Source organism: Armigeres subalbatus, chromosome 2, assembly GCF_024139115.2.
Source record: "Armigeres subalbatus isolate Guangzhou_Male chromosome 2, GZ_Asu_2, whole genome shotgun sequence".
Classification (NCBI taxonomy): domain Eukaryota; kingdom Metazoa; phylum Arthropoda; class Insecta; order Diptera; family Culicidae; genus Armigeres; species Armigeres subalbatus.
In genome coordinates this window covers 273902873-273929350 of record NC_085140.1, presented here as the reverse complement: position 1 = coordinate 273929350, position 26478 = coordinate 273902873, and the positions used below count along the sequence as shown (strand labels likewise).

At 38.5% G+C, this 26478-nt stretch overlaps 2 protein-coding genes across 2 annotated transcripts in view; both read left to right on the top strand.

Moving 5' to 3' along the window:
* The window catches only part of LOC134216364 (uncharacterized), a 119149-nt gene that overhangs the window by 36666 nt on the left and 56005 nt on the right, over positions 1 to 26478 (top strand). The window lies entirely within an intron of this gene.
* On the top strand, positions 9705 to 10833 carry LOC134209737 (uncharacterized). The gene is made up of 3 exons (XM_062685752.1): positions 9705 to 10143; positions 10206 to 10769; positions 10820 to 10833. Exons 1-3 carry the CDS (start codon positions 9825 to 9827, stop codon positions 10831 to 10833), a joined length of 897 nt encoding a protein of 298 aa, XP_062541736.1. The 5' UTR covers positions 9705 to 9824.

Sequence of the window (26478 nt, the reverse complement as noted above, 5' to 3'; positions counted from 1 at the left end):
AAAAATGACCCGTTTTTACTGCATCTGACCCAGGACCCCCCCTTAATAAATCCGGCCAGATTGGCACCATGGTCAAATCAAGTCATGTACCAAAAAATAGACATGATGACGCTTCTTCCCTGAAAATTTCATGGCAATCGGACGAAAAATGAGCCTACACGGGTTATTTCAATTTTGATTTCTAGGTCAGACCGAAACGGGTTAAGGAATTCCTTCGGAAGTTCCTCCTGTGGTATTCATGAAGGAGCTGTCAGAGGTATTGCTGAAAAAACTTTCGAAAGAAATACTGAAGAAACTTTCGGAGGAGTTCTTAAAGGAATTTTTGGAGCAATTGCTGAAGAAATTTCCGGATGTCCCTGAAGGAAATTCCGAAGGAACTTCTGGACGAATTCCTGGAGAAACTTCAGGATGAATACCTGAAGGAGTTTCCAGAAAAATTATTGAAAAATTTTCCGGAGGAATTATTGATAAATTTTCCGGAGGAATTCCTGAAAGAATTTCTGGAGGAATTTCTGAAAGAACTTCCGGAGGAATGCCTAAAGGAACTTCGGTGGAATTCCTGAAAACTTCCGAACGAAATGATGCAGTAAATTCCGCACCGCTTCCTCCAATCACCAATGGTGGGACGTCGTCACGCCGCTATCGCTAACTCAAAATTATTCATCACGCCGCCGCCAGTTAAATTGCAATCGGCGCGCCGATCGTCGATCGCCGCGGCGCACAGGTCTATCCCGGAACCGGTTCCTGGTGCCCGAAACATGACCAATAAGGTTCAAAATTATATTAGAGGCAAACCTATGATTGTATTTTTCTCGATCTGATTTCAAAAAGTTGAAATGTGCGTACAATTAAGAGCTTTGGTAGCGAACTTCAACTTATGAAACAAACTTCGAAACCGCTTCCTTCGACTTCCGGATTTTCCCGGAAGTGGCTAAAGGTAGAATCAAGATCTAAAAACTGTTATCCTACATTTTTGTCATGGAGAAGCATTAGGTTTCATATGTCGCATGCTATGTTCTTTTCAAAACCCGGATTCAAGTCTTCCACAGGGTCTCCGGAATTGGTTCCAGGTGTCCCGGGATGTTTGGATCAACTGGATCAAAAGAATCAAAATTGATAGTAGAAATCTAAAATTGGTTTCAAAACAACTTTCGCCAAAAAATGCCGATGATTGATATGCCTCATGATTAGGGTGGCTCAAAAAACACTTTTTCAAATTTTTTGATGGGCCGCCCTCTTATTCGGTTATATTTGATGCCATGATGCTCTCGACAAAATTTCAGCCAAATCGGTCAATGTTTGGGCGGTGCTTAACTCGTTGGAAGTTGATATGGAAAAACGTATGCAGAAACATCCAAAAACAGTGATTTGCAGTTGGACGGCACAATTTACGATCAAGAATCATGATACTTATTCTTGTAAAATTAAATACAGAATGTTATGTTGAAAACCGCGAGAAGATTAGAGTTTATTAGGCAACGATATTAGCATTTTACTGGAGTGTTGTAGAGGTGAATTTATTTCTTTTCAAAAGGTAAAAGAAACGAAATTTGCTCAAACCCCTCTTCAGAGAAATGCTAATAACTAAGCCGGGCAAACTCTAATCTTCTCGCGGTTTTCTGCATAACATTCTGTATTAAATTCTTCAAGATCTGAATGAGTATCATAGTTCTCCATCGTAAGTTGTGCCGTCCAACTGCAATTCACTGTTTTTAGATGTTTCTGCATACATTTTTGCATATAGACTTCCAACGAGTTTAGCACCGCCCAAACGTTGACCGATTTGGCTGAAATTTTGTCCAGAGCATTAGGGTATCAAATAGAACTGAATAAAAGGGCGGCCCGTCAAAAAAGTTGAAAAAAGTTTTTCCCATACTAATTTGAGCCACCCTACTCATGATACATTTCGAAGTATTCTGATATATGTCCCCAGTGAGAGCTCCGAAACCGGTTCCAGTGTGGCCATCATGCTTCCAAATTTGTTCAGAAGCATCGCAAATAAGTTTTCATCACGATACGGGGACAAAAAGACGATATTGGTACGAATAACAAAAATAAAAGTCAAAAATGTCCTAAATGGCCACCCGACAGACCCCACAGGGATTTCGTATATATCCGGTACCGTTGGACCGATATATACAATCGATCGATCCTCTAAATCTATGTTAGTTTCTGGTTCATGTCTGAAAATTTCAAACAAATCGATCAAAAATTTAATGAATTAGAACAAAAACATCATCAAAATTTTGATGAACAAAAGAGGTTGGGAATGCAAAGGTTAATTGAAAATTTAGTATGAATGGTGGGGAAACAGCAATTTTGTTCTATTTTGCTCCAGATTCAAACTAGAATAGTGGTCGAAAATTTGGAATGAAACATAATCACTACTGATTTTACTCTAACTACGGCACCGACACCCAATTTTTTCACTGTGGATTTTGACGCTCTTTTTAAGTGCTAAATTTATCCTCCAGTGTCAAATTACCCCAATACTGATTTATTGCGCAATAGTATTGCACAAATTTTGAATGTTTACATTTTTTACAGGAGAATATGATGCAAAACGCCCATACCACTCAATAATGCAAAATGATACAATCATGAGAAAAAGGCAATTAGAAGAAAGAATTATATAAAAGAACAAGACGAGAGAAAGGATGGAAGAGAACACAAAAGCAGAAGATGTTATAATGAAAAGGATGAAGATGTAAAAAGAGGAAGAAAAGTTGAGAAGACAAGGATTTTTGAAAATTATTCAAGAAGAACAAACAACATTCCCCTAGAAAAGGTTTCCGATCAAATGACATAGTTCCAGGTCTCAACAAATGAATTCAGGAATGGCTCACCCTCATCAACTCAGTTTGTTAGGAGGATAGTACATGATACATAATTTAATATTTTATATTCTAAAGACCGTACTTTTACGTAATGAACGCGATTGAAGCGATGGAACAACGTTGCTTCTGGAATCCTGGGTACGATATCGTAATATTTTCCCACACAATCTCATCTTCATTCAGCTCACACGCACCCCGGCCGGGGACTCCGTCCGACAGACAGCAGTGTATCGGAATTGTTTCCCATCCATCAGTTTCCACTGATGGGGAGCCTTGCCCATCATTGGCCACAGAAGGACGAGCTCGTGGAGGCTTTCTCTTCTGTGACACACCCCTCTGTTCCCAACTTCAATCGTTGTTTCACTCGCTAAAATGTCAACAAGTTGCCATGAGAAAATCACTGCCACACGCAATCGCAGAAATCCTCATCGTCTGCGTCGAATTTATTGCTGCTATCTGTTCCTACCGGGGCGCCCCGTCAAGTGCCGATCAACAGGGCGTGGAATGTTTACGGTATGATGGACGCGTAGTGCTCCGGTTTCTTACTCATCCTTCCTGGACTGTTTTCGTCGGTATCGCACTACACATGCAGCCAGCAGGCCCAGCATAAATAGACCGGCTCTCGTTACAACAATGGAAGAACGCATCCCACCAACCGTCACTAGAAGTACTTTGGGTTATCCCATTGGGCATAAGGTTGTTTGGCATAAAATATCCACAACAAGTGGTATATAAAAAGAAACATCAACAGAATTCATATATTTTGATAAATGATTTTTTTACATTGTTTTACACAAATTCAACAAGCATATGGGCTAGGCAAGTGTTCAATACTGTTGATGTTCCGGATTCGATTCTAGGCTAGACTAGGCTATCTATACATGTCCAATATACATGTCTTGAAAAAAATATAGTCACTAGGGGTATTCATGTAGGGTGGTATTTTTAACAAGGCGTATTTGCTAAATGTTTACCACTGCTTTCATGTGAATGCTCCACGCAGTGTACTCGGTATATTGATGTGTAAATGGACAAAATTATCTGTTCTATATCAAAGTATAGCGAAAAGAGAGAATAATTGCATATTGTTCAAATGGTCTGGGACGATTTGTTGTAGCCTATTTGAGAATGAAAGATGGAAGTTTTCAAAATATTTCTAGATGTAAGGGGCGCACAGGAAAGAAATTATCACTCATTTTCATTATCAACAGTTCATCGTTATGGCTCCCTATCGATCGATGAGAAAGGAATATTTTCGTAACTCAGGCCAAATTGATCATAACTTATCTTCTCACTAGCAGAGATTGAAATTATCGTTGACAAGAAAAGAGAATGACCCATTTTCATGCTATGGGAGGCGAGAAAGTGAGAAGCGAGCAAATACTATCTTCTCACAACACTTTTCATGAGAATAAGATTCCCGATACAATATTTTCGTTGATCAAGAGCAAGTGATAAATCGTTTGTTTATCTGTGAAAATAACAACCCGATAATTAATTTTCATTGTTTTCATCGGTTTGATCTTTGACTTTATCGCACACTGTGGGAAGTGTAAAGCATAATAGGAACATTGAACAGATGTAATTTTTTTTAGTTTAGTTTATTAAATTTATTTCAAGTAATAAACTGCCGTTCTACGCATAACTGTTGCATTGATAATGAAAATCAAGCTAGCGTCAATTTGTTCAACTTATTTTAGAATTGATTGGATCTGAAAAATCTACCAAAATTTCTGGAACGTGATAAGCGTAGGCAACACTTTTCTAGAGCGTACCATTGACTACTACTTATGTAAACGTCTTTCAGTCTTCATTATCATCAAACGACAACTTTTTTTTTTCAGTGGAACAAATCTACTCGAGTTTGTCATCAAAGATAACATAGGACAATTATGCGTAGAACGGAAGTACACTACCTGTAATTGCATATCTGTCCTATATGAATAGGAGTCCCAGCAAAGATAAGACAGATATGCGATTACAGGCAGTAAGCTCATCACTAGTTTGGCGGGCCCATAATGGGGAAGAAAAACATCCTGAGACGGAACTTGAAAATCATTTTTTACAGGGGTCTAGTACAGGACATATTCAGTCCGACTTTCAGATGTAAATATCAACGAACAACGCCATGAATGACTTACCTACTCAGTTTACTTCTTCATAAATTCATTCAATTGATTACCACTGAGTATGGTAACTGCGCGCGGAAAAAAAACAAAATTTGCCTTGATTATATTTTCATTTGGCGCTAAAAATGCCCATCAATTGAACATCGGGAATAGATCTATGCGTGTCTTTATTTAAATCATCAAACATGTGTTTAGTTTTACGATTATTTAATAATTTGTGATATTCAAATAAATACTCACTGACCTATATTCATTCTGAAAATTGACGGTACAGAGCCGAATATGAATGAATATGTTTAGAAGTGAAGTGACAAAGAAGGCCGATGGGCTTCATAAAAAATAATCGAATATTTAAAGCTCTGCCACGTACACTAGTGTCGCGTCGTCTCGCAGATGTTTTTGAATTTTAGAATAACTTTGTGAAACACGACAAATTTCCATTATGGAATCTGTCTGTTATTATCAGACAGATTTCGAGATATTCAAAGGATTCCAAAATCTTATGTGCACTAGCGCCACGGGAAAGAAATTATCACTCATTTTCATTATCAACAGTTCATCGTTATGGCTCCCTATCGCTGATCGATGAGAAAGGAATATTTTCGTAACTCAGGCCAAATTGATCATAACTTATCTTCTCACTAGTGCTAGCTGAAAATATCTCTCTCGCAGACTTAGTGAGAAACAGTGTTCAACTAGATGGTTTCACCGATAATTCTAGAAAGAATGTTCATACTTACTTGATACTTGATGGGCTACAGCTCTTCGATGAACCTACGCCGAATGGAGTATCCTTCTCCACTGGACTCGATCCTGGGCCAATCGCTTCCAGTCGCCCTGAACATTGAGCGCCCTCAGGTCCTCTTCAACTGCAAAAAGCCATCGTGTACGCGGCCTTCCACGAAGCCTGCGGCCTCTTCCGGGTTCTCTACTAAATATTATCTTCGCTTGTCGTTCTTCCGGCATACGAACAACGTGACCAGCCCACCGTAGTCTGCCGTGTTGCATAAGCTTAATAATATCCAGCCCTTTATACACCTGGTATAATTCGTGATTCATGCGACGCCGGCAGATACCGTTCTCTTGTTTACCGCCGAGTATTGTCCGCAGCACCTCACGCTCAAACACCGAAAGCTCTCCGATCAGCCTCCTTTAACGTCCATGTCTCATGGCCGTATAAAGCCACCGGAAGAATCAGAGTAGTATACAGCGCGAGTTTTGTTTTCGTTTGCAGACTACGGGACTTAAGCTGGTTACGAAGTCCGTAATAAGCCCTATTTGCAGCTGCAATACGCCTTTTCACCTCGCGGGTAACATCATTATCGCACGTCACTAATGTTCCAAGATACACAAATTCTTCTACCACTTCAAATTTTTCACCATCCAGCACTATTTCGCTACCACCACCACTAATGAACCCACGTTGATTGCCAGCGACCATGTACTTCGTTTTGCTGGTATTGATCGCTGTCTCCCTCTTAAAAGGCGCAAAAGCCTCTTCCACGGCACGGCGATCAATTCCGATAATATCGATATCGTCCGCAAATCCCAGGAGCATATGCGATTTTGTGATAATGGTACCGCTTCTTTGCACACCAGCCCTCCTAATCGCTCCCTCGAGCGCTATATTGAACAGTAGGTTCGAGAGTGCATCACCCTGCTTTAATCCATCTAAGGTAACAAATGACGTCGATATTTCATCCGCAACCCTTACACTTGATTTCGATCCGTCCAACGTTATACGAATCAGCCGTATCAGTTTCGCCGGAAAACCATGTTCAAGCATAATTTGCCATAATTCATTCCGTTTCACTGAATCGTACGCCGCCTTGAAATCAATAAACAGATGATGTGTCTGCAAGTTGTACTCCCGGAATTTATCAAGGATTTGTCTCAGGGTAAACATTTGATCCGTCGTTGATTGGCCCTCACGAAAACCTGCTTGGTATTCGCCGACGAAGAACTCTTCAAGCGGTCTCAATCTGTTGAACAGAATACGGGACATAATTTTGTACGCCGAATTAAGGAGGGTTATTCCTCGGTAATTGGCGCACTCCAGTCTGTGCCCTTTCTTAAAGAGAGGGCAAATGAGGCCGTCCAACCAGCTAGCAGGCATTTCCTCGTCTTCCCATATTTTCGACATAATATGGTGCAGAACTTCATAAAGCTGCTCACTGCCATGTTTGAGAAGTTCAGCCGGGAGCTGTTCCTTCCCCGCAGCCTTATTGTTTTTCAGCTCTTTGACAGCTTTTTTAACCTCATCTAGTGTAGGTGACTCCACAGCTTGTCCATCGTCGCTAATATTTATTCTGTTCACCGATGCACCGTCACTACCTCCATTCAACAAAGTCTCGAAGTGTTGCTTCCACCTGGCAGCCACTTCAGTTTTATCTGTCAGCAAATTCCCTTGTTGGTCGTTGCACATGACGGGAGATGGCGCTGTCTTTCTCCGCACGCCATTGACAGACTCATAAAACCTCCGCATATCGTTCTGCTCCATTTTTTCCTGCGCCTCACTAATCACTTGTTCTTCGTACTCTTTTTTCTTCCTGCGGTGGGTTCGTTTTTCGGTTGCTCTTGCTTCCTTGTACCGATCTCTATTCGATCGGGTACCTGACACCAACATCCGGCTTCTGGCAACGTTCTTCTCGTCTGTCACTCTCTGGCACTCCACATCGAACCATCCCGTCCTGGGTCGCCTCTGTGCAGTGCCTACCACTTCTCGTGCTGTTGTGCTCACCGCTCCATGGATCGACTCCCATAGATCGTTGATGTTGTCGCTAACGTTGATTGCACTTATCCGTTCGTCGAGCTTCTGGCGGTACTCAGCCGATACTCCTTCCGCCGACAATCGCTGGATATTGTAACGCATCGTTCGCTGTGATCTTTCGTTCGATACAGTTGACAACCGTGATCGAATTTTACTGACAACGAGGTAGTGATCAGAGTCAATGTTCGGACCTCTGAATGTCCGCACATCGATAACATCCGAGAAATGGCACCCATCCACCAGAACATGGTCTATCTGGTTGCAAGTTTCACCATTTGGGTGTCTCCAGGTGTGCTTTCGGATGTTCTTTCGTGCGAAGTAGGTACTACTGATGGTCATCCCTCTGGCAGCAGCGAAATTTACTTGCCGTAGGTTGTTGTCATTGGTAGCGAAATGAAGGCTCTCCGTACAAATTATGGGACGGAAAAAGTCCTCTCTACCGACCTGAGCGTTAGCGTCTCCGATAAAAAATTCCACGTCATACTTTGGGCACTCTCCATAGGCTTTATCAAAACATTCATAAAACGTGTCCTTCACGTCGTCGGATTTATCGTTTGTCGGTGCGTACACGTTGATTAGGCTGTAATTGAAGAATTTGCCCCGTATCCTCAACACACAGATTCGTTCGCTAATGGGTTTCCACAGCATCACTCGCTTCATCTGCTTGCCCATCACTACGAAACCAACTCCATGCTCTGCTTTTTCACCGCCGCTGTGATAGATGCTATACTTGAATGCAGTATTGGTCGTGGGGTCCACGGCTCGGAATTCACGTTCTCCGGATCTAGGCCATCGGACTTCTTGTATAGCAGCCACGTTCACTCCAACCTTCTGCAGTTCACGAGCCAGAAGGCTCACTCGTCCAGGTTCATTTAGGGTCCTGACATTCCAGGTACCGAGTTTCCAATCATAGTCCTTATTTCGTTGCCGGGTCGGTTGCCAAAAATAACGTTCTCTTTTTCTTCTATCTCCATTTTTCGTGGTATTTGAGAGGCTTCAGTAAGCTACCTTACCGGGGTCGCGTTACCTACATCGCGATGATGGGGCTGCCACCTTAGGTATAGCTGACGCGATACAGCATTTCGTTAATCAGCCGCTGGGTACCAGGCAGACGCTGTTTGAGCCGCACCTCCTGGTGAACAGACGCTCGAGGCGTACCTTCTCACTCTAGCTGATGTCAGAAGGACAACAGTGCCCAGGCTGCACTACCAGCTAAGTACACAACCCTTAGCTGGCGGTCTTTTGTCATCGGACGACCCGTGGAAGCGTGAGATAGGGACTTGTGGGGACCAGAGCTCTGTTGGGCGCTCCTTCCTTGATGTCAACCCACCATTTTGCAGCCCAAGAATGTTCATATATAATAATAATGACACTTATCCACGGTCGTAAGAGAAAACTCGAAAGAGAGTGCAGCAATCGCGTTGCACGATGACGTCGCTCGATGAACCTGGAGATTACAAATCAAACTAATTGGGATTGAATTAATGTTAATCGAAAGTAAATTTTTCAGAGAAATTAAATGAAATTCTGAAACATTTTACCGAACTTGTAAGTTCAAAAATAAAACATGATTTCAATATGTAACGCCACTATGGAACTGTCAAAATATGTGGTTATGTCGGTTATGTATACACCAGTGCAATCCTTTGTAGCAAACCTCTCTTCTCTCATCTCTCATTTGGCGCTCTTTATATTTTTCTCACGTATTGAGAAATGACAGGAAAGTAAACATAGTCTTATTTGCCATATTTTGATGTGGTGAAGTGCAACAATTAAAATTACAGTTTTGTGCAGTGAAGTGTCTTTTTTATAATGAGTTCCGAAAAAACTGGTGTTGCAGATTCTTCTGCTCCGAAAAAACGGCGAAGTATTGCTGAAATTATTAATAAAGCAAAGACAATCTTGCCCACCGGTGAGCATCGTTGTGTTATTGTTCCTGATTGTGTTTACATGCAAAATAAGCTTGTTGTCGGGAATTTCAAGAGGCACATACAAACGCATCATCCGAAGGAATTCCAACTCCTTGGTCTAGGAGAGGTGGATTCTATCAAGTGTGAGAAAGAGCGAGATCCAGTAATTCCTGTACGGATGTCTCCGAAGCGGTTGTTGGGTGGCCTTGTGAAGATGATATCTGTCAATGGATTACCGTTAATAGGAATTGACTGGGAAGGAATGCAAGATGTTATTCAACCTCTCTGCGAAGCCATGAATTTGACTGTCAATAGCCACAACATGCGTCAATATGTGTCAAAAGTTGCAGCTGGAATTGACAAAGAGATTTCTATGGAAGTAGAGGGCAGATTGTTGTCCCTCAAAGCCGATATTGCATCCAAAATGCGTCGGAGTGTTCTTGGCTTAAATGCGCAGTTTGTGGACAGTAAAGGTGAATTGCAGAAACGTACACTTGGTAAGTAGCAATATTGTAAACATAAATAACAATAAATTGACTATTTCACAATTTTCATGCAGCTGTCGCTGAGCTTGCCGAAAGACACACTGGGGCTTATCTTAAAGATGAAGTGTTTCGGATCCTCGATCATCTCGGAATTCGACCGCAGCAGATTTATAGCATTTCAATCGATAATGGGAGCAATATGGTCAAAATGGCATCTCTTATGGCTAAAGAGACCTTAGAAGATACTGGAACTTATGAATTCGAAGAGGACCTTGAGGGAGAAGAGATTGTCGATGGGAATCACGATGAAGATGAGCGAGATCTCGTTGTGGAAGGTATGCTGCAGGAATTAGAATCGATAGTATCCCACACAGCTGTGACTGTCAGATGCGGAGCACATACCGTGCAACTCGTGGTTTCAGATGCCTGTAAAGAGTACCAACCCGAACTCAAAAAGCTATCAAAGTTAACTGTATCCTACCAAAATGTCAAGTACAAAAACTTTTTTGATGTATCTGGGGGAAGGTATCCACCAACGCCGGTGGCAACTCGTTGGAACTCAAACTACTTAATGGCTGTATCACTTCTCGATCAAAAAGATTTTTTTGACAAACTTGGTCAAGAATTCAAGGAACTTGGTAAGTTATAATAAAACTAATTAAAAGAATGTGTTTTTTTTTCTCAACAGTTACTACTACTTAACAATTACTATACATATTGTTTTATTTTTGTGATTTTTAAAGTTATATTTGACTAAGACGAGTATTTCATACCGATCGATTAATTATTGTTCATGTTCCTCAATTTGTTTCATTCAGATTTATCAAATCAGTGGGAATTTGTCGAAGCTTATGTGGAAGCATTTTAAGCTTTCACTCTACGATTGCACCATTGCAATTCAAAAGCTCAATTGCACTTTGAGCGACTTTTTTGGCCACTGGATGACAGCTTATGGGCAAGTAGCGTCGGTGCAGAGCAACATGTTTGTGAAGACAATTCTGGAATCGATGGAGAAAAGAGAAGCATATTTGTTCAGTAATTATGCCATGCAAGCTGCACTTTACGTTGATCCACGCTTTTCTTTCCGTGGGTCTGGATTATTTTCTCCACAGCAGAAAGAAAATATTGTAGTACGTAGTATCTCCTAGTCGCTTTATTAGGTCACGTGTTTTTAACTGTCTACACAAATTCAATTTTCTCATTTTCAGAATTTTTTGATTAAAGTAAACCAGAAAATAACAGCAGCCTCGAAGCAAGCCTTTGATGACATTTCTTCTGATCCATCGCCTCCAAGCACATCAAGTGAACCAGTATCATCGGCATCAACAAGCCAATTCAGTTTGAATGATTTCATATCAAGAAAAATTGGGCAAAGTATTCAAACTTCGACAGAAATCTCTTCATTAGAGCAGCGCATCAGGAACATTGCAAATCAGTCACGCAAGGATGCTGATCAAAAAGGCTTCAGTGTCATTGATCATTGGGCGAAGCAACGTTTTGAAGATCCTGAGCTTTGGAAATTAGTTCAAGTCATTCTTGGAGCGGCACCCACACAATGTAGTGTTGAGCGAGATTTTAGCCAATACAATTTGGTGTTTACAAAGTCCAGAAATCGCATTAGTGCAGCCAACCTGGAAAATATTTTGAAAATACGATCAAATAAGAGTATTATTCCGAAGGCTCTCGCCAGATCACTCGCCAATGATACAGAATAAGGGGGAGTTCACCGATTTAATGGATTTTTACGGCTTACGGAGGGAGGTACAGAGAGCACAATAAGCAATATTCTAAACAAAATTGTATTGAACATTGCATTGCTGAATATCTTTGAAGGTTTTGTTATTAAATGAATTTTTAAAACTTTCCAATTATTTGTTTGATTATACCTGTAGCAGTAAATATGTACATATCTGAACAAGCAGTAATAGAAAAAAAAGTGAGACCTATTTGTCTATCCCTGTTTTTGCCATCTGAACTAGGTTGAAATGACCAATAGTGGTTCCCTAGTAGCAGAACTTTGCACTTGCTATACCATAAACCAAAAAAATTTCCAACAAATTTATTTCGCTAAGTTTATAACATGTTCTGCTTCTCCCCTGCATGGTATATCCATAAAAAGCTCAAATTCATGGCGTTGTTCGTTGATATTTACATCTGAAAGTCGGACTGAATATGTCCTGTACTAGACCCCCTGTAAAAAAATGATTTTCAAGTTCCGTCTCGGGATGTTTTTCTTCCCCATTATTGGCCCGCCAAACTAGTGATGAGCTTACTGCCTGTAATCGCATATCTGTCTTATCTTTGCTGGGACTCCTATTCATATAGGACAGATATGCAATTACAGGTAGTGTACTTCCGTTCTACGCATAATTGTCCTATGTTATCTTTGATGACAAACTCGAGTAGATTTGTTCCACTGAAAAAAAAAAAGTTGTCGTTTGATGATAATGAAGACTGAAAGACGTTTACATAAGTAGTAGTCAGTGGTACGCTCTAGAAAAGTGTTGCCTACGCTTATCACGTTCCAGAAATTTTGGTAGATTTTTCAGATCCAATCAATTCTAAAATAAGTTGAACAAATTGACGCTAGCTTGATTTTCATTATCAATGGAACAGTTATGCGTAGAACGGCAGTGTATTACTTGAAATAAATTTAATAAACTAAACTAAAAAAAATTACATCTGTTCAATGTTCCTATTATGCTTTACACTTCCCACAGTGTGCGATAAAGTCAAAGATCAAACCGATGAAAACAATGAAAATTAATTATCGGGTTGTTATTTTCACAGATAAACAAACGATTTATCACTTGCTCTTGATCAACGAAAATATTGTATCGGGAATCTTATTCTCATGAAAAGTGTTGTGAGAAGATAGTATTTGCTCGCTTCTCACTTTCTCGCCTATATCTCCCATAGCGTGAAAATGGGTCATTCTCTTTTCTTGTCAACGATAATTTCAATCTCCCCAATCAGCCCCGGGCGCACTGATGAATATGCATGCATGCAACATATATTTAGACTATTATTTAGCGCTATCCGTAATTCTAAGTTTAGATAAGACATGTGAATTAAGCAAGTCGCGTAAATTAAACGCGAATTGAACGTGTAAGCACCTTCATTTAATTCACTTGAACGAAAAGAAAGCTGAATATGTTCAACTTTTGGCAAGTCAATTGAACTCAACTGAGTTGTTTAATTCACTTGCCCTGTTGAAACGCAGCATATAAGAATGAGAAAAGCAGCCTCGCTCAAATGTCATGTACAACCCAAACCGGTACGCACATAGGAACTTGACGAACCTCGATTATTAAGAGCAAGATTCCACGTTTGTTATTTATTTTCTGAAAAATATCATATCAATACCCTTGAACATGGTATTGTAAATCGGTGTAAACGAATACACATCAAAATCGAAGTGTATCGGCATACAGTCGCGTAAGTCTGATTTCCTTTGAAAGAAATACCAGCTCGTAAATATTTGGCTAAATATACCACGTATACAAGAAATACCCTGAATACCAAGCGCTACGTGAATACCCCTACTGTATCTTCTTGATAGTTATTTGGGGTAATTATTCGTATAATCCGTAACGTCAATTAGGCCTAATGTCCATTATACCTACCATCGTACACCACTGAAACAAAGTGCATTTATTTCCCATCACATGTAATTTGATTAAGCATCTTTTCCCGGATCTTGCCCGCTCAGTGGAGACGAAAGCGCCAACAACCGTTTATGATGATGACGGCGGCACTGTGGTTGGTTGGTTGGGTGACCTGTCGCCGTCCGTCATCGATCGCCTTCCACTGCACTCCACATCACCGCGTCGAATGAGACACCACCGAGCCCGGTGGCGCTTAACAAGTTGTTTTCGATGCACATTCTTATTCTCGTTGCAGGCGGATTCTCTATACGCCAACATGAGGGCTTCCCTTTTTTCGATTTCAGTCAGCGAACGTAGATTTATTTTTGTCTGACACTTCACATGGGTTGGGTGGCGCGGCAGCGGACCTGACGGAAAAGGAATAAATGAGCATGTGCATGATTATCGTATTAAGTTCGCTGTAAGGAATAAAAAGCGGATGTTTATCGCCATCCAGGAGATTTTGGTCAGCTCTGAAAGTTGCATTTTGGCAACTGATGAGATTAAGATTTTAATCCCAAACCGATTTCAAATTGAAATCCAAAAGCATACATCTTTCATTACATCTGTCTGTAGAACTATGATCTACGGTTTGAATCATCACTCATCAGTATCTCGCTCACTGTTGTGTAGTCTTCCGCCAGACACCAGACATCAACCGACAGACAATGTCTGTTTGTGATTAAAACAGAATACTTTCGTCGTAGCATCTGTTGATCCCGCGATGGTCTTCGCTCATTCCCGTTCCCAAAAGCCCCAATATCTTACACACTGATTCGACTTCACCCCCGACTTCACTTCACCCCAACGCATCACAGATCTCGATATAACTACATGTGTACGTAACGAATGAAAATGCTCAATCGCATTGGAACCCTCACTGCCGTCATTATCGTCGCCGTCGGTGATTTTGACCACTTCATCACGCGAACTTCGAATCATCCACCGGTGTCGCCGGTCTCCCCGCGAAAGCTCCATTTCGCATACATTTCCATTATTTATTTATAAAATAATTGTAATCGAAAATGGAAAATTAATTTCTGATATCATGCTCATAAATGCACACACTGCCAAATGACTAACTGCCGGACTGTGCTGTGGCTGGGGAGTGGGCAATCGTGCGGTATTAAGCCAACCAAAGTCGTCTTGGTACAGTGGCGCATGGAGATGATAAAAATTATTGTCCCATTGTTTCTATTTTTTTATATTTTTCTAAACAGGTATGTTTACTTTTTTTAATGTCTCGAAATCATTAGCTGTATTTAGCAAGGTTACATTTTTGCAGAAATTTGTATCTGAAAAAATCAAGTTGAAAAGAATCATCTGATTTCTACACGATTTATAGAAATTTGGTTTAACGCGATTTTGTTTTCACAATATTGACGCTAAAAAATGATAAAATATATTTTTTATCTGACTTATCTCGAAAGTTAACGATTTTTTTTCTATAAATTCGCTTATATACTTGTAGGTATAAAGCGACGCCACTGTGCCTCTCTACAAGGTACTTTAGAAGCCGACTGCGGCGTCTGCTGTCGTCGCCATGGCAAGTCACGCTGCGTCGAAAAGCCGCGCCACGATTCTTCCGCACACTCCCTTTTTTTCTGTTGTGGTTCCCCAGTGATGGTCCGATGATCAAATCAAGCTCGAGTAGATCATGAGAATACAATAGTAGCTATGTTTTTTAGAATTCTACTTTTATTGAGAAGTTTTGTCTTGCATGAAATTCGTGGTCTAATGTCACCTGTTTGACTTGTATCGACTTTCTATTAGAAGTTTTGTTTCTAGTAAACTGGCCTAACTGAATGAATCCTAACCTATCTCGCATAAATCGTTTATGATGTTGTTCTATTAGTTCTAATAACTCAGAAAGTTATAAAGTTTTTCGTGAATTTGCATAAGAGCGATTTTAATAAATGAACACTGTGGGTCGATCGGACGACATCTTCCACAGAGAAGTTGTGCTTGCGCTCTGCAGGAAAATCCAATAGCCGGCGACAGCACACAGTCTTCTTGAGAGTGGGATGGGTGGATGGCTATACGAGCCGTGGATCGTGTCTACAATGTTGTTGATGCGATGGCGACCAGCTAAGCCTCTGGCAACGGCGATCGACGTGAGTAAGTCTTCGCCGCTGTCACGGGTTCATCTCGTGCGCGTGCGAGATGATAGCCGTGAATGTAGCAGACCTGGGATCAATGCCAAATGTGAAGACGCGACGCGACGCCAGCCGGCTACCCGGTTTCGATACAAAGAAAAGAGTCCAAAAACGAAACGGATCAAAAACAGCAACGACGACTTGCTGCTGGTCCTATGTACGGGCTGATGAAGACCCATCTGACTGACCCACCTGAGTTGGAATGGCGTCGAACGGGCGTTAGAATGTTCTCTTTTGCGTTCCTTGTGATTTGAAGCGGATAGGGTTGGTTACATATACCGTATACGTTAAAATACTCCTAATTAGGTGTGAAATGTAGGATAAATATACGAGAAAGGCAAAAAGGCAAAAACTAAAATAATTCACCCAGTGGTGATAGTGCCTTTCCCTTGTATTATAAAATGTAAAGAGAAAAGCACTTAAGATAGGTGAAAATTGCACTTTAGGAAGATGGTTTCAGTTATTTCCATCAATTCACATTTATTTGCATTCATTTAAATGCATGACATCAGTTTTTTTTAAATGTACGATTTTGATTTTTTTTCCAAAGGAAAAATGTAGAAAATAAACAATGTTTTGCCTTTCTCGTATACTAAGTATACGGTAAAGGCTATATGATCGCTCCAAAAACAAACTTTTTATAGAAGGCCCGGAGACCCATAGTGTTATATACCAATCGACTCAGTTCGACGAATTGAGGTGATGTCTGTGTGTGTGTGTGTGTGTGTGTGTGTGTATGTGTGTGTGTATGTGTGTGTGTGTGTGCGCGCAAAACTACTAAAAAAATGTCACTCATTTTTCGGCCATTTATCCTTAACCGATTTGCTCGCAACAATTTGCATTCAACGCAGAATCCTGTCCCATTGTTTTCTATTTGAAATTGGCCAGATCGGACTATGGGATCAAAAGCTATGGCCAAAATACAAATTCATACGAAAAAATCGCGTAAAAAATGTCACTCATTTTTCTGGCACTTATCCTCAACTGATTTGCTCACAACAAGTTGCATTCGACGCAGAATTCTGTCCCATTGTTTCCTATTTTAAATTGGCCAGATCGGACTATGGGATCAAAAGTTATGGCCAAAATACAAATTCATACGAAAAAATCGCGTAAAAAATGTCACTCATTTTTCGGGCACTTATCCTCAACCGATTTGCTCGCAACAAGTTGCATTCGACGCAGAATCCTGTCCCATTGTTTCCTATTTGAAATTGGCCAGATCGGACTATGGGATCAGAAGTTACGGCCAAAATACAAATTCATACGAAAATCGCGTAAAAATGTCACTCATTTTCGGGCACTTATCTTCAACCGATTTGCTCGCAACAAGTTGCATTCGACGCAGAATCCTGTCCCATTGTTTCCTATTTGAAATTGGCCAGATCGGACTATGGGATCAGAAGTTATGGCCAAAATACAAATTCATACGAAAAAATCGCGTAAAAAATGTCACTCATTTTTCGGGCACATATCCTTAACCGATTTGCTCACAACAAGTTGCATTCGACGTAGAATCCTGTCCTGCTGTTTCCTATTGAAAATTGGCCATATCGGACTATGGGATCGAAAATTATACCATTTTTGCCTTTCTCGTATACTAAGTATACGGTAAAGGCTATATGATCGCTCCAAAAACAAACTTTTTATAGAAGGCCCGGAGACCCATAGTGTTATATACCAATCGACTCAGTTCGACGAATTGAGGTGATGTCTGTGTGTGTGTGTGTGTGTGTATGTGTGTGTGTGTGTGTGTGTGTGTGTGTGTGTGTGCGCAAAACTACTCAAAAATAGTGACTCATTTTTCGGGCACTTACCCTCAACCGATTTGCTCGCAACAAGTTGCATTCGACGCAGAATTCTGTCCCATTGTTTCCTATTTGAAATTGGCCAGATCGGACTATGGGATCAAAAGTTATGGCCAAAATACAAATTCATACGAAAAAATCGCGTAAAAAATGTCACTCATTTTTCGGGCACTTATCCTCAACCGATTTGCTTGCAACAAGTTGCATTCGACGCAGAATCCTGTCCCATTGTTTCCTATTTTAAATTGGCCAGATCGGACTATGGGATCAAAAGTTATGGCCAAAATACAAATTCATACGAAAAAATCGCGTAAAAAATGTCACTCATTTTTCGGGCACTTATCCTCAACCGATTTGCTCGCAACAAGTTGCATTCGACGCAGAATCCTGTCCCATTGTTTCCTATTTGAAATTGGCCAGATCGGACTATGGGATCAGAAGTTACGGCCAAAATACAAATTCATACGAAAAAATCGCGTAAAAAATGTCACTCATTTTTCGGGCACTTATCTTCAACCGATTTGCTCGCAACAAGTTGCATTCGACGCAGAATCCTGTCCTGTTGTTTCCTATTGAAAATTGGCCATATCGGACTATGGGATCGAAAATTATACCATTTTTGCCTTTCTCGTATACAAAGTATACGTAAAGGCTATAGGATCACTCCAAAACCGAACTTTTGATAGAAGGCTCGGAGACCCATAGTGTTATATACCAATCGACTCAGTTCGACGAATTGAGGTGATGTCTGTATGTGTGTATGTATGTGTGTATATGTGTGTACAAAATGTGAGACACACTTTTTGGTACTTAGCATTATTCGAATAGCTCGCAACAAGTTGCAGTCGACGTGGATTGTGGTCTAGTTGTTTCCTATTGAAAATTGGCCCGATCGGTCATTGCGTTCCAAAGTTATTGAAAATCATTGTTTTTCTGCCAAGGGTCCCCTTAGGAAAAAAATTAAACGAAATTTTTTTTTCAAGGATTGCAGCAATGCATTCAAATGACCGCAAATGCATATGAATTGATGTAAAAAGTAAAATCTATCCCCCTAAAGTGCTATTTTGACCTCTCTTATGTGTTTTTATTATTTTTTTAATGCGCGAGAAAGGCACCACCAACGCTAGGTGGATTGATCTGGGTTTTTTTAATAAGTCCGAAACGCAATGGCCGATTGGGCCAATTTTTAATAGCAAAAAAAAAAGAGATATCGCGTGGAATGCAACTTGTTGCAAGTAAATCGGATAATGATAAGTACAGAAAATTGTGTCTCACATTTTTTGTACACACACACACATACAGACATCACCTCAATTCTTCGTGCTGAGTCGATATATAACACTATGGGTCTCCGAGTCTTCTATCAAAAGTTCGGTTACGAGTAAGGCAGAAACGAAAGAAAGAAAACAAAATAGTTTCGCCTTCGGTAGTGATAGACGGTGGTATTCAAAGAGTACCAAAATAATCCACCTAGCGGTGATGGTGCCTTTCTTCTGTATTATAAAATGTAAGGAGAAAAGCACTTAAGAGAGGTCTAAATTACACTTTAGGGAGATAGATTCAGTTATTTCCATCAATTCATAGCTGAGTATTATCAAAAATTCGGTTCGGTTACTTAGTATACACAGAAAAACCCAGATTAATCCACCTAGCGGTGATGGTGCCTTTCTCGACCTTCGTAAAATGTGTGTGCTTGAAAAAAGATGAGCTAGTGGCTAGGAGTAAAAAAACAAATTTCTTTGTCCGTTCTATGAAAATCAGATTATTTATGGCAAAGATATTGTAGATCCAGTTGAAAACCGAAAATCATATTTTGTCCCATTTCCGGATGTCGCAACTGCATCGCGAGTGGTGCCCGACTATGGCACAGTTGCGCACTACTCGCGATGCAGTTGCAACATCCGGAAATGCGAGAAAATGCGATTTCGCGGGACCTCGGTTCGGTTTTCAGCTTGACCTACAATATGATAAGAAGAATATCGACATTTTGTTTCCTTTTCCAATCTTTTGACGTACATAACCCTGTTTTATTTCACCCAGCCATATATTTTAAGGATATCACTTTTGGATGTTAGTTGAACTGAAGCTCCGACTACACAAAAGAAAACGAAAATGTCATTCCCATCACGCGAGCGGAGGGCAACATTTGTTATGATATAAATATCATGACCGTCTTTCTGCCAAACTCCCGTATGAAGTGGGAGAGACAGAGACATCATCTCAGTTCGTCGAGCTGAATCGATTGGTATATAACACTATGGGTCTCCAGGCCTTCTGTAAAAGTTTGGTTACATACAGCCTTTTCGTATAAAAAGGCTAAAATGGTGTTTCGGCCATAACTTCCGATCCCATAATCCAATTTAGCCAATTTTTAATGGCAAACAATGGGACAGGATTCTGCGTCGAATGCAACTTGTTTCGTGTGAATCGATTAAGGTTAGGTGTCCGAAAAATAGGTGACATTTTTTGTGATTTTTATGAAAAAAGGTAACTTCCAATCCCATAGTCCGACCTGTCCAATTTTCAATAGGAAACAATGGGAAAGGATTTTGCATCGAATGCAATTTGTTGCGAGCAAATCGGTTGAGAATAAGTGCCTGAAAAATGAGTGACATTTCTTATGCAATATTTTCGTATGAATTTGTATTTTGGTCATAACTCTCGATCCCATAGTCCGATCTAGCCAATTTCAAATAGAAAATAATGGGACAGGATTCTGCGTCGAATGCAACTTGTTGCGAGCAAATCGGTTGAGGATAAGTGTCCGAAAATGAGTGACATTTTTTACGCGATTTTTTTGTATGAATTTGTATTTTGGCCATAACTTTCGATCCCATAGTCCGATCTGGCCAATTTCAAATAGGAAACAATGGGACAGGATTCTGCGTCGAATGCAACTTGTTGCGAGCAAATAGGTTGAGGATAAGTGCCCGAAAAATGAGTGACATTTTTTACACGATTTTTTCGTATGATTTTGTGTTTTGGCCATAACTTTTGATCCCATAGTCCGATCGGGCCAATTTCAAATAGGAAACAATGGGACAGGATTCTGCGTCGAATGCAACTTGTTGCGAGCAAATCGGTTGAGGATAAGTGCTCGAAAAGTGAGTGACATTTTTTACACGATTTTTTCGTATGATTTTGTGTTTTGGCCATAACTTTTGATCCCATAGTCCGATCTGGCCAATTTCAAATAGGAAACAATGGGACAGGATTCTGCGTCGAATGCAATTTGTTGCGAGCAAATCGGTTGAGGATAAGTGCCCGAAAAATGAGTGACATTTTTTACGCGATTTTTTCGTTTGATTTTGTATTTTGGCCATAACTTTCGATCCCATAGTCCGATCTGGCCAATTTCAAATAGGAAACAATGGGACAGGATTCTGCGTCGAATGCAACTTGTTGCGAGCAAATCGGTTGAGGATAAGTGCCCGAAAAATGAGTGACATTTTTACGCGATTTTTTCAAATGAATTTGTATTTTGGCCATAACTCTCGATCCCATAGTCCGATCTGGCCAATTTCAAATAGGAAACAATGGGACAGGATTCTGCGTCGAATGCAACTTGTTGCGAGCAAATCGGTTGAGGATAAGTGCCCGAAAAATGAGTGACATTTTTTACGCGATTTTTTCAAATGAATTTGTATTTTGGCCATAACTCTTGATCCCATAGTCCGATCTGGCCAATTTCAAATAGGAAACAATGGGACAGGATTCTGCGTCGAATGCAACTTGTTGCGAGCAAATCGGTTGAGGATAAGTGCCCGAAAAATGAGTGACATTTTGTTAAGGAATTTTGCGCACACACACACACACACATACACACACACACACACACACACACACAGACATCACCTCGATTCGTCGAACTGAGTCGATTGGTATATAACACTATGGGTCTCCGGGCCTTCTATAAAAAGTTTGTTTTTGGAGCGATCATATAGCCTTTACCGTATACTTAGTATACGAGAAAGGCAAAAAAATCTGAAAACTAATTAGCGCGTAAAAATATAGACGCGGAAAATTACACTATTCCGGGCGGACATGGATCTTTTCCAACAAGTACGCCCTAAATGTATGCAATTTCTATAGCATTATGTCAATTCCCATAGCATGAATCAAATAAAAACTGACATAATGCAGTGGAAATTGCATACATTCAGACGATAATATCGTTTAAATTAACGCTCTTTTAGTATACTAGAAAGGCAATAAGTGAATAGCAATGAAAAGATGTACCACAAAATAAAACATTCTTTTCATTTAATAAAGCGTGTAATAATAAAAATGTTATCACAAAATAAAAAAAAATCGATTATAACAATGTAATTTTTTCTCTACATTTTCAGGTAATCGATGCGGACCGAACGCATATGCTGAACTAAACAACCAACGCTGTATGTATGATTTTAACCTTCTTTGATCCACATTCAGAAGAAGCTTCGGAGCTTCGGAATATTAAAATTATATGGACTACTTTATTCTTTTATTTTCAATTTTAATTTTCTTGAGATTTGTAAATTTTGAGAATTAAAATATTTAGATTTTAAAGTTTGGTTTCACAATTTTAAGATTTCTAGATTTTTCAATGTTTGGATTTTTCTCCATTTTTTTTAAATTTTTCTGATTTTACAATTAATAAACTATAAGATTTCAAAACTTTAGGTTTTTTGGATTTCGTTTAGTTTTAGAAATATGCATTCTTATGTTTCTAGGTTTTAAGAATTTCTTTTTTGCCTTTCTCGTATACTAAGTATACGGTAAAGGCTATATGATCGCTCCAAAAACAAACTTTTTATAGAAGGCTCGGAGACCCATAGTGTTATATACCAATCGACTCAGTTCGACGAATTGAGGTGATGTCTGTGTGTGTGTGTGTGTGTGTGTGTGTGTGTGTGTGTGTGTGTGTGTGTGTGTGTGTGTGTGTGTGTGTGTGTGTGTATGTGTGTGTGCGCAAAACTACTCAAAAAATGTCACTCATTTTTCGGGCACTTATCCTCAACCGATTTGCTCGCAACAAGTTGCATTAGACGCAGAATCCTGTCTCATTGTTTCCTATTTGAAATTGGCCAGATCGGACTATAGGATCGAGAGTTATGGCCAAAATACAAATTCATACGAAAAAATCGCGTAAAAAATGTCACTCATTTTTCGGGCACTTATCCTCAACCAATTTGCTCGCAACAAGTTGCATTCGACGCAGAATCCTGTCCCATTATTTCCTATTTGAAATTGGGCAGATCGGACTATGGGATCAAAGTTATGGCCAAAATACAAATTCATACAAAAAAATCGCGTAAAAAATGTCACTCATTTTTCGGGCACTTATCCTCAACCGATTTGCTCGCAACAAGTTGCATTCGACGCAGAATCCTGTCCTATTACTTCCTTTTTTAAATTTGGGCAGATCGGACTATAGGATCAAAGTTATGGCCAAAATACAAATTCATACAAAAAAATCGCGAAAAAAATGTCATTCATTTTTCGGGCACTTATCCTCAACCAATTTGCTCGCAACAAGTTGCATTCGACGCAGAATCCTGTCCCATTGTTTCCTATTTGAAATTGGCAAGATCGAACTATGGGATCGAAAGTTATAGCCAAAATATAAATTCATACGAAAAAATCGCGTAAAAAATGTCACTCATTTTTCGGGCACTTATCCTTAACAAGTTGCATTCCACGCAGAATCCTGTCCCATTGTTTCCTATTTGAAATTGGCCAGATCGAACTATGGGATCGAAAGTTATGGCCAAAATACAAATTCATACAAAAACATCGCGTAAAAAATGTCACTCATTTTTCGGGCACATATCCTTAACCGATTTGCTCACAACAAGTTGCATTTGACGTAGAATCCTGTCCCGTTGTTTTCAATTGAAAATATGAAAAATAAGACCAATCCACATATTGGTGTTATTTGAGATTTTTCCAAACCTTTTGAACGAGCGAGAAAGGCACCATCACCGCTAGGTGGATTAATCTGGGTTTTTTTAATCTTTTTGATTTTTATTATAGGGTAAAGTAAATTTAAAATTTTTAAAATTTTTAAATCCCAAAATTTTAAAATTTTTGTATTTTATAATCTTTAAACATTTTTTAAATTTTAAAATTTCAAAATTTTTAAATTTTTAGATTTTTAAATTTTTTAATTTTTAAATTTTTAAATTTTTTAGTTTTTAAATTTTTAAATTTTTAAATTATTAATCTTTTAAATGTTTAAATTTTTAAATTTTTAAGTTTTTAAATTTTTAAGTTTTTAAATTTATTTTTAAGTTTTTAAATTTTTAAATTTTTAAATTTTTAAATTTTTAAATATTTAAATTTTTAAATTTTTAAATTTTTAAATTTTTAAATTTTTAAGTTTTGAAATTTATTAAAATTTGGAATTTTTCAATTTTTAGATTTTAAAATTTTAAAATTTTGAAATTTTGAAATTTTGAAATTTTGAGATTTTGAAATTTTGAAATTTTGAAATTTAGAAATCTTGAAATTTTGAAATTTTGAAATTTTGACATTTTGAAATTTTGAAATTTTGAAATTTTGAAATTTTGAAATTTTGAAATTTTGAATTTTGAAATTTTGAAATTTTGAAATTTTGAAATTTTGAAATTTTGAAATTTTGAAATTTTGAAATTTTGAAATTTTGAAATTTTGAAATTTTAATATTTTGAAATTTTGAAATTTTGAAATTTTGAAATTTTGAAATTTTGAAATTTTGAAATTTTGAAATTTTGAAATTTTGAAATTTTGAAATTTTGAAATTTTGAAATTTTGAAATTTTGAAATTTTGAAATTTTGAAATTTTGAAATTTTGAAATTTTAAAATTTTGAAATTTTGAAATTTTGAAATTTTGAAATTTTAAAATTTTAAAATTTTGAAATTTTGAAATTTTGAAGTTTTGAAATTTTGAAATTTTGAAATTTTGAAATTTTGAATTTTTGAAATTTTAAAATTTTGAAGTTTTGAAATTTTGAAATTTTGAAATTTTGAAATTTTGAAATTATGAAATTTTGAAATTTTGAAATTTGGAAATCTGGACATTTTGAAATTTTGAAATGAAATTTTTAAATTTTTAAATCCTGAAATTTTTAAATTTTTAAGTTTTTAAATCTTTAAATTATTAATTTTTTAAATTTTTAAATTTTTAAATTTTTAAATTTTTAAATTTTTAAATTTTTAAGTTTTTAAATCTTTAAATTTTTAATTTTTTTTTTAATTTTCATTTTTTTTAATTTTAAATTTTAAATTTTATATTTTTAAATTTCTAAATTTTAAAGTTTTGAAAATTCAATTAGAGATTCATTTAGAGATTTTTAAATTTTCAAATTATTTTTAAATTAAGTAGTTTTTAATTATTAGTTAGTTAGTTTTTAAGTTTCAATTAATTAAATTAAATTAATTAATAAAATAATAACTTAAATGAGGTTTTAAGTTTTTAAATTTTTAAATTTTTATTTTTTTAAAATTTTTAAACTTTAACAGTGAATTAAAATGTGCACCTGTAACGGTTACCAAAGGGGCGGAATTAATGGTTATTGCAAACAAGAAATCTGTTGTCTGGTACGCGCACGCTACTTCAGTTCGCACTATAGCATCGCGCGCGGTCTGCTGGGAGTCTTAGAGATAGATCAAACACATAGACAAACACGCACACCCACCAGATCACCAACATCATATTGGTTGGCCGTGGCAAAGGAGGCAAGGGACTCGGCAAAGGCGAAGCGACATCGGTAGGTGTTGCACGACAACATACAAGACATTTCTTAACCCGCAATCTGTCGGCTGGCTCGGCGTGGAGGAGTCAAGTGAATCTTCGGGTTCAACTACGAGCAAACCCGCGGTGTGCTGCAAGTGTTCCTTGAAAATGTTATCCGGGACGCTATTACCTACGGCACTTTTTTGGGCCACCAACGACCGTCTCTAGAACCAATACTGACGCAATGATTCCGCTACTGATGCCAAGAAATTGTTTTTCTTACTTAGAACTAAGTTCAGCTTGAGTCAATTTTCTATTGTATAGCAGCAGTTCTCAACTTTTTCTTGAGAGGTACCCTTCAAACTTATGCTTTTATTGAGGTACCCTCTATTTTATTTTCGCTGTAAATGAAAATAAGCGTATTTCATAAGATATATTAAAAACGAACCACAAAACTAACAGTCTGTCTGTCTGAAGTTTTCGTTATTCAGAGCAATTTCCGATTCAAATTATTGTTATACATCAAGCTTCCCACAGAACTTTCTGAGGCTTTCGAGCCTATTGGCGGGAAGCATCCAAGCCTCGTGAAAGTAGGATTACGACTTACGAGCCGGTTGATAGAGGGCTTCCGAGTCTCTAAAAAAGAAGCTTACGAGTCCCTAAAAGGGAGGCTTCCGAGCATCTTGAAAGGACGCTTCTCAGCATCTTGAAAGAAAGACTCTTGAGAGAGTTCCGAACTTCTTTAAAGGAAAGGAGGCTTCCGAGCTTTTTGAAATGAGGCTCCCGAGCCTTTTGAAAGGAGGCTTCCAAGCTCCTTGAAAGATCACAAAAATATATTAAAAGAAAACCTTGAAAGATTAATTTCGAGTAATTCTTGAAACGAGGTATCCGAGGCTTCCAAGCGTTTTGAACGAAGGCTTCCAAGCGTCTTAAATGAGGCTTTCAAGCCGCTTAAAACGAGGCTTTCGAGCAGTAGGATTCCAAGCCTACACAGATAGAAAAATCCACTGAAATTTACGCTAAAATTCATGCACAT

Bases quoted from the DNA above. Each gene is read 5' to 3' on its own strand.
- LOC134209737 (XM_062685752.1), top strand. From the start codon at position 9,825: ATGTCTCCGAAGCGGTTGTTGGGTGGCCTTGTGAAGATGATATCTGTC. The intron at 10,144-10,205 runs GTAAGTAGCAAT...ATTTTCATGCAG, and splicing joins ATTGCAGAAACGTACACTTG to CTGTCGCTGAGCTTGCCGAA.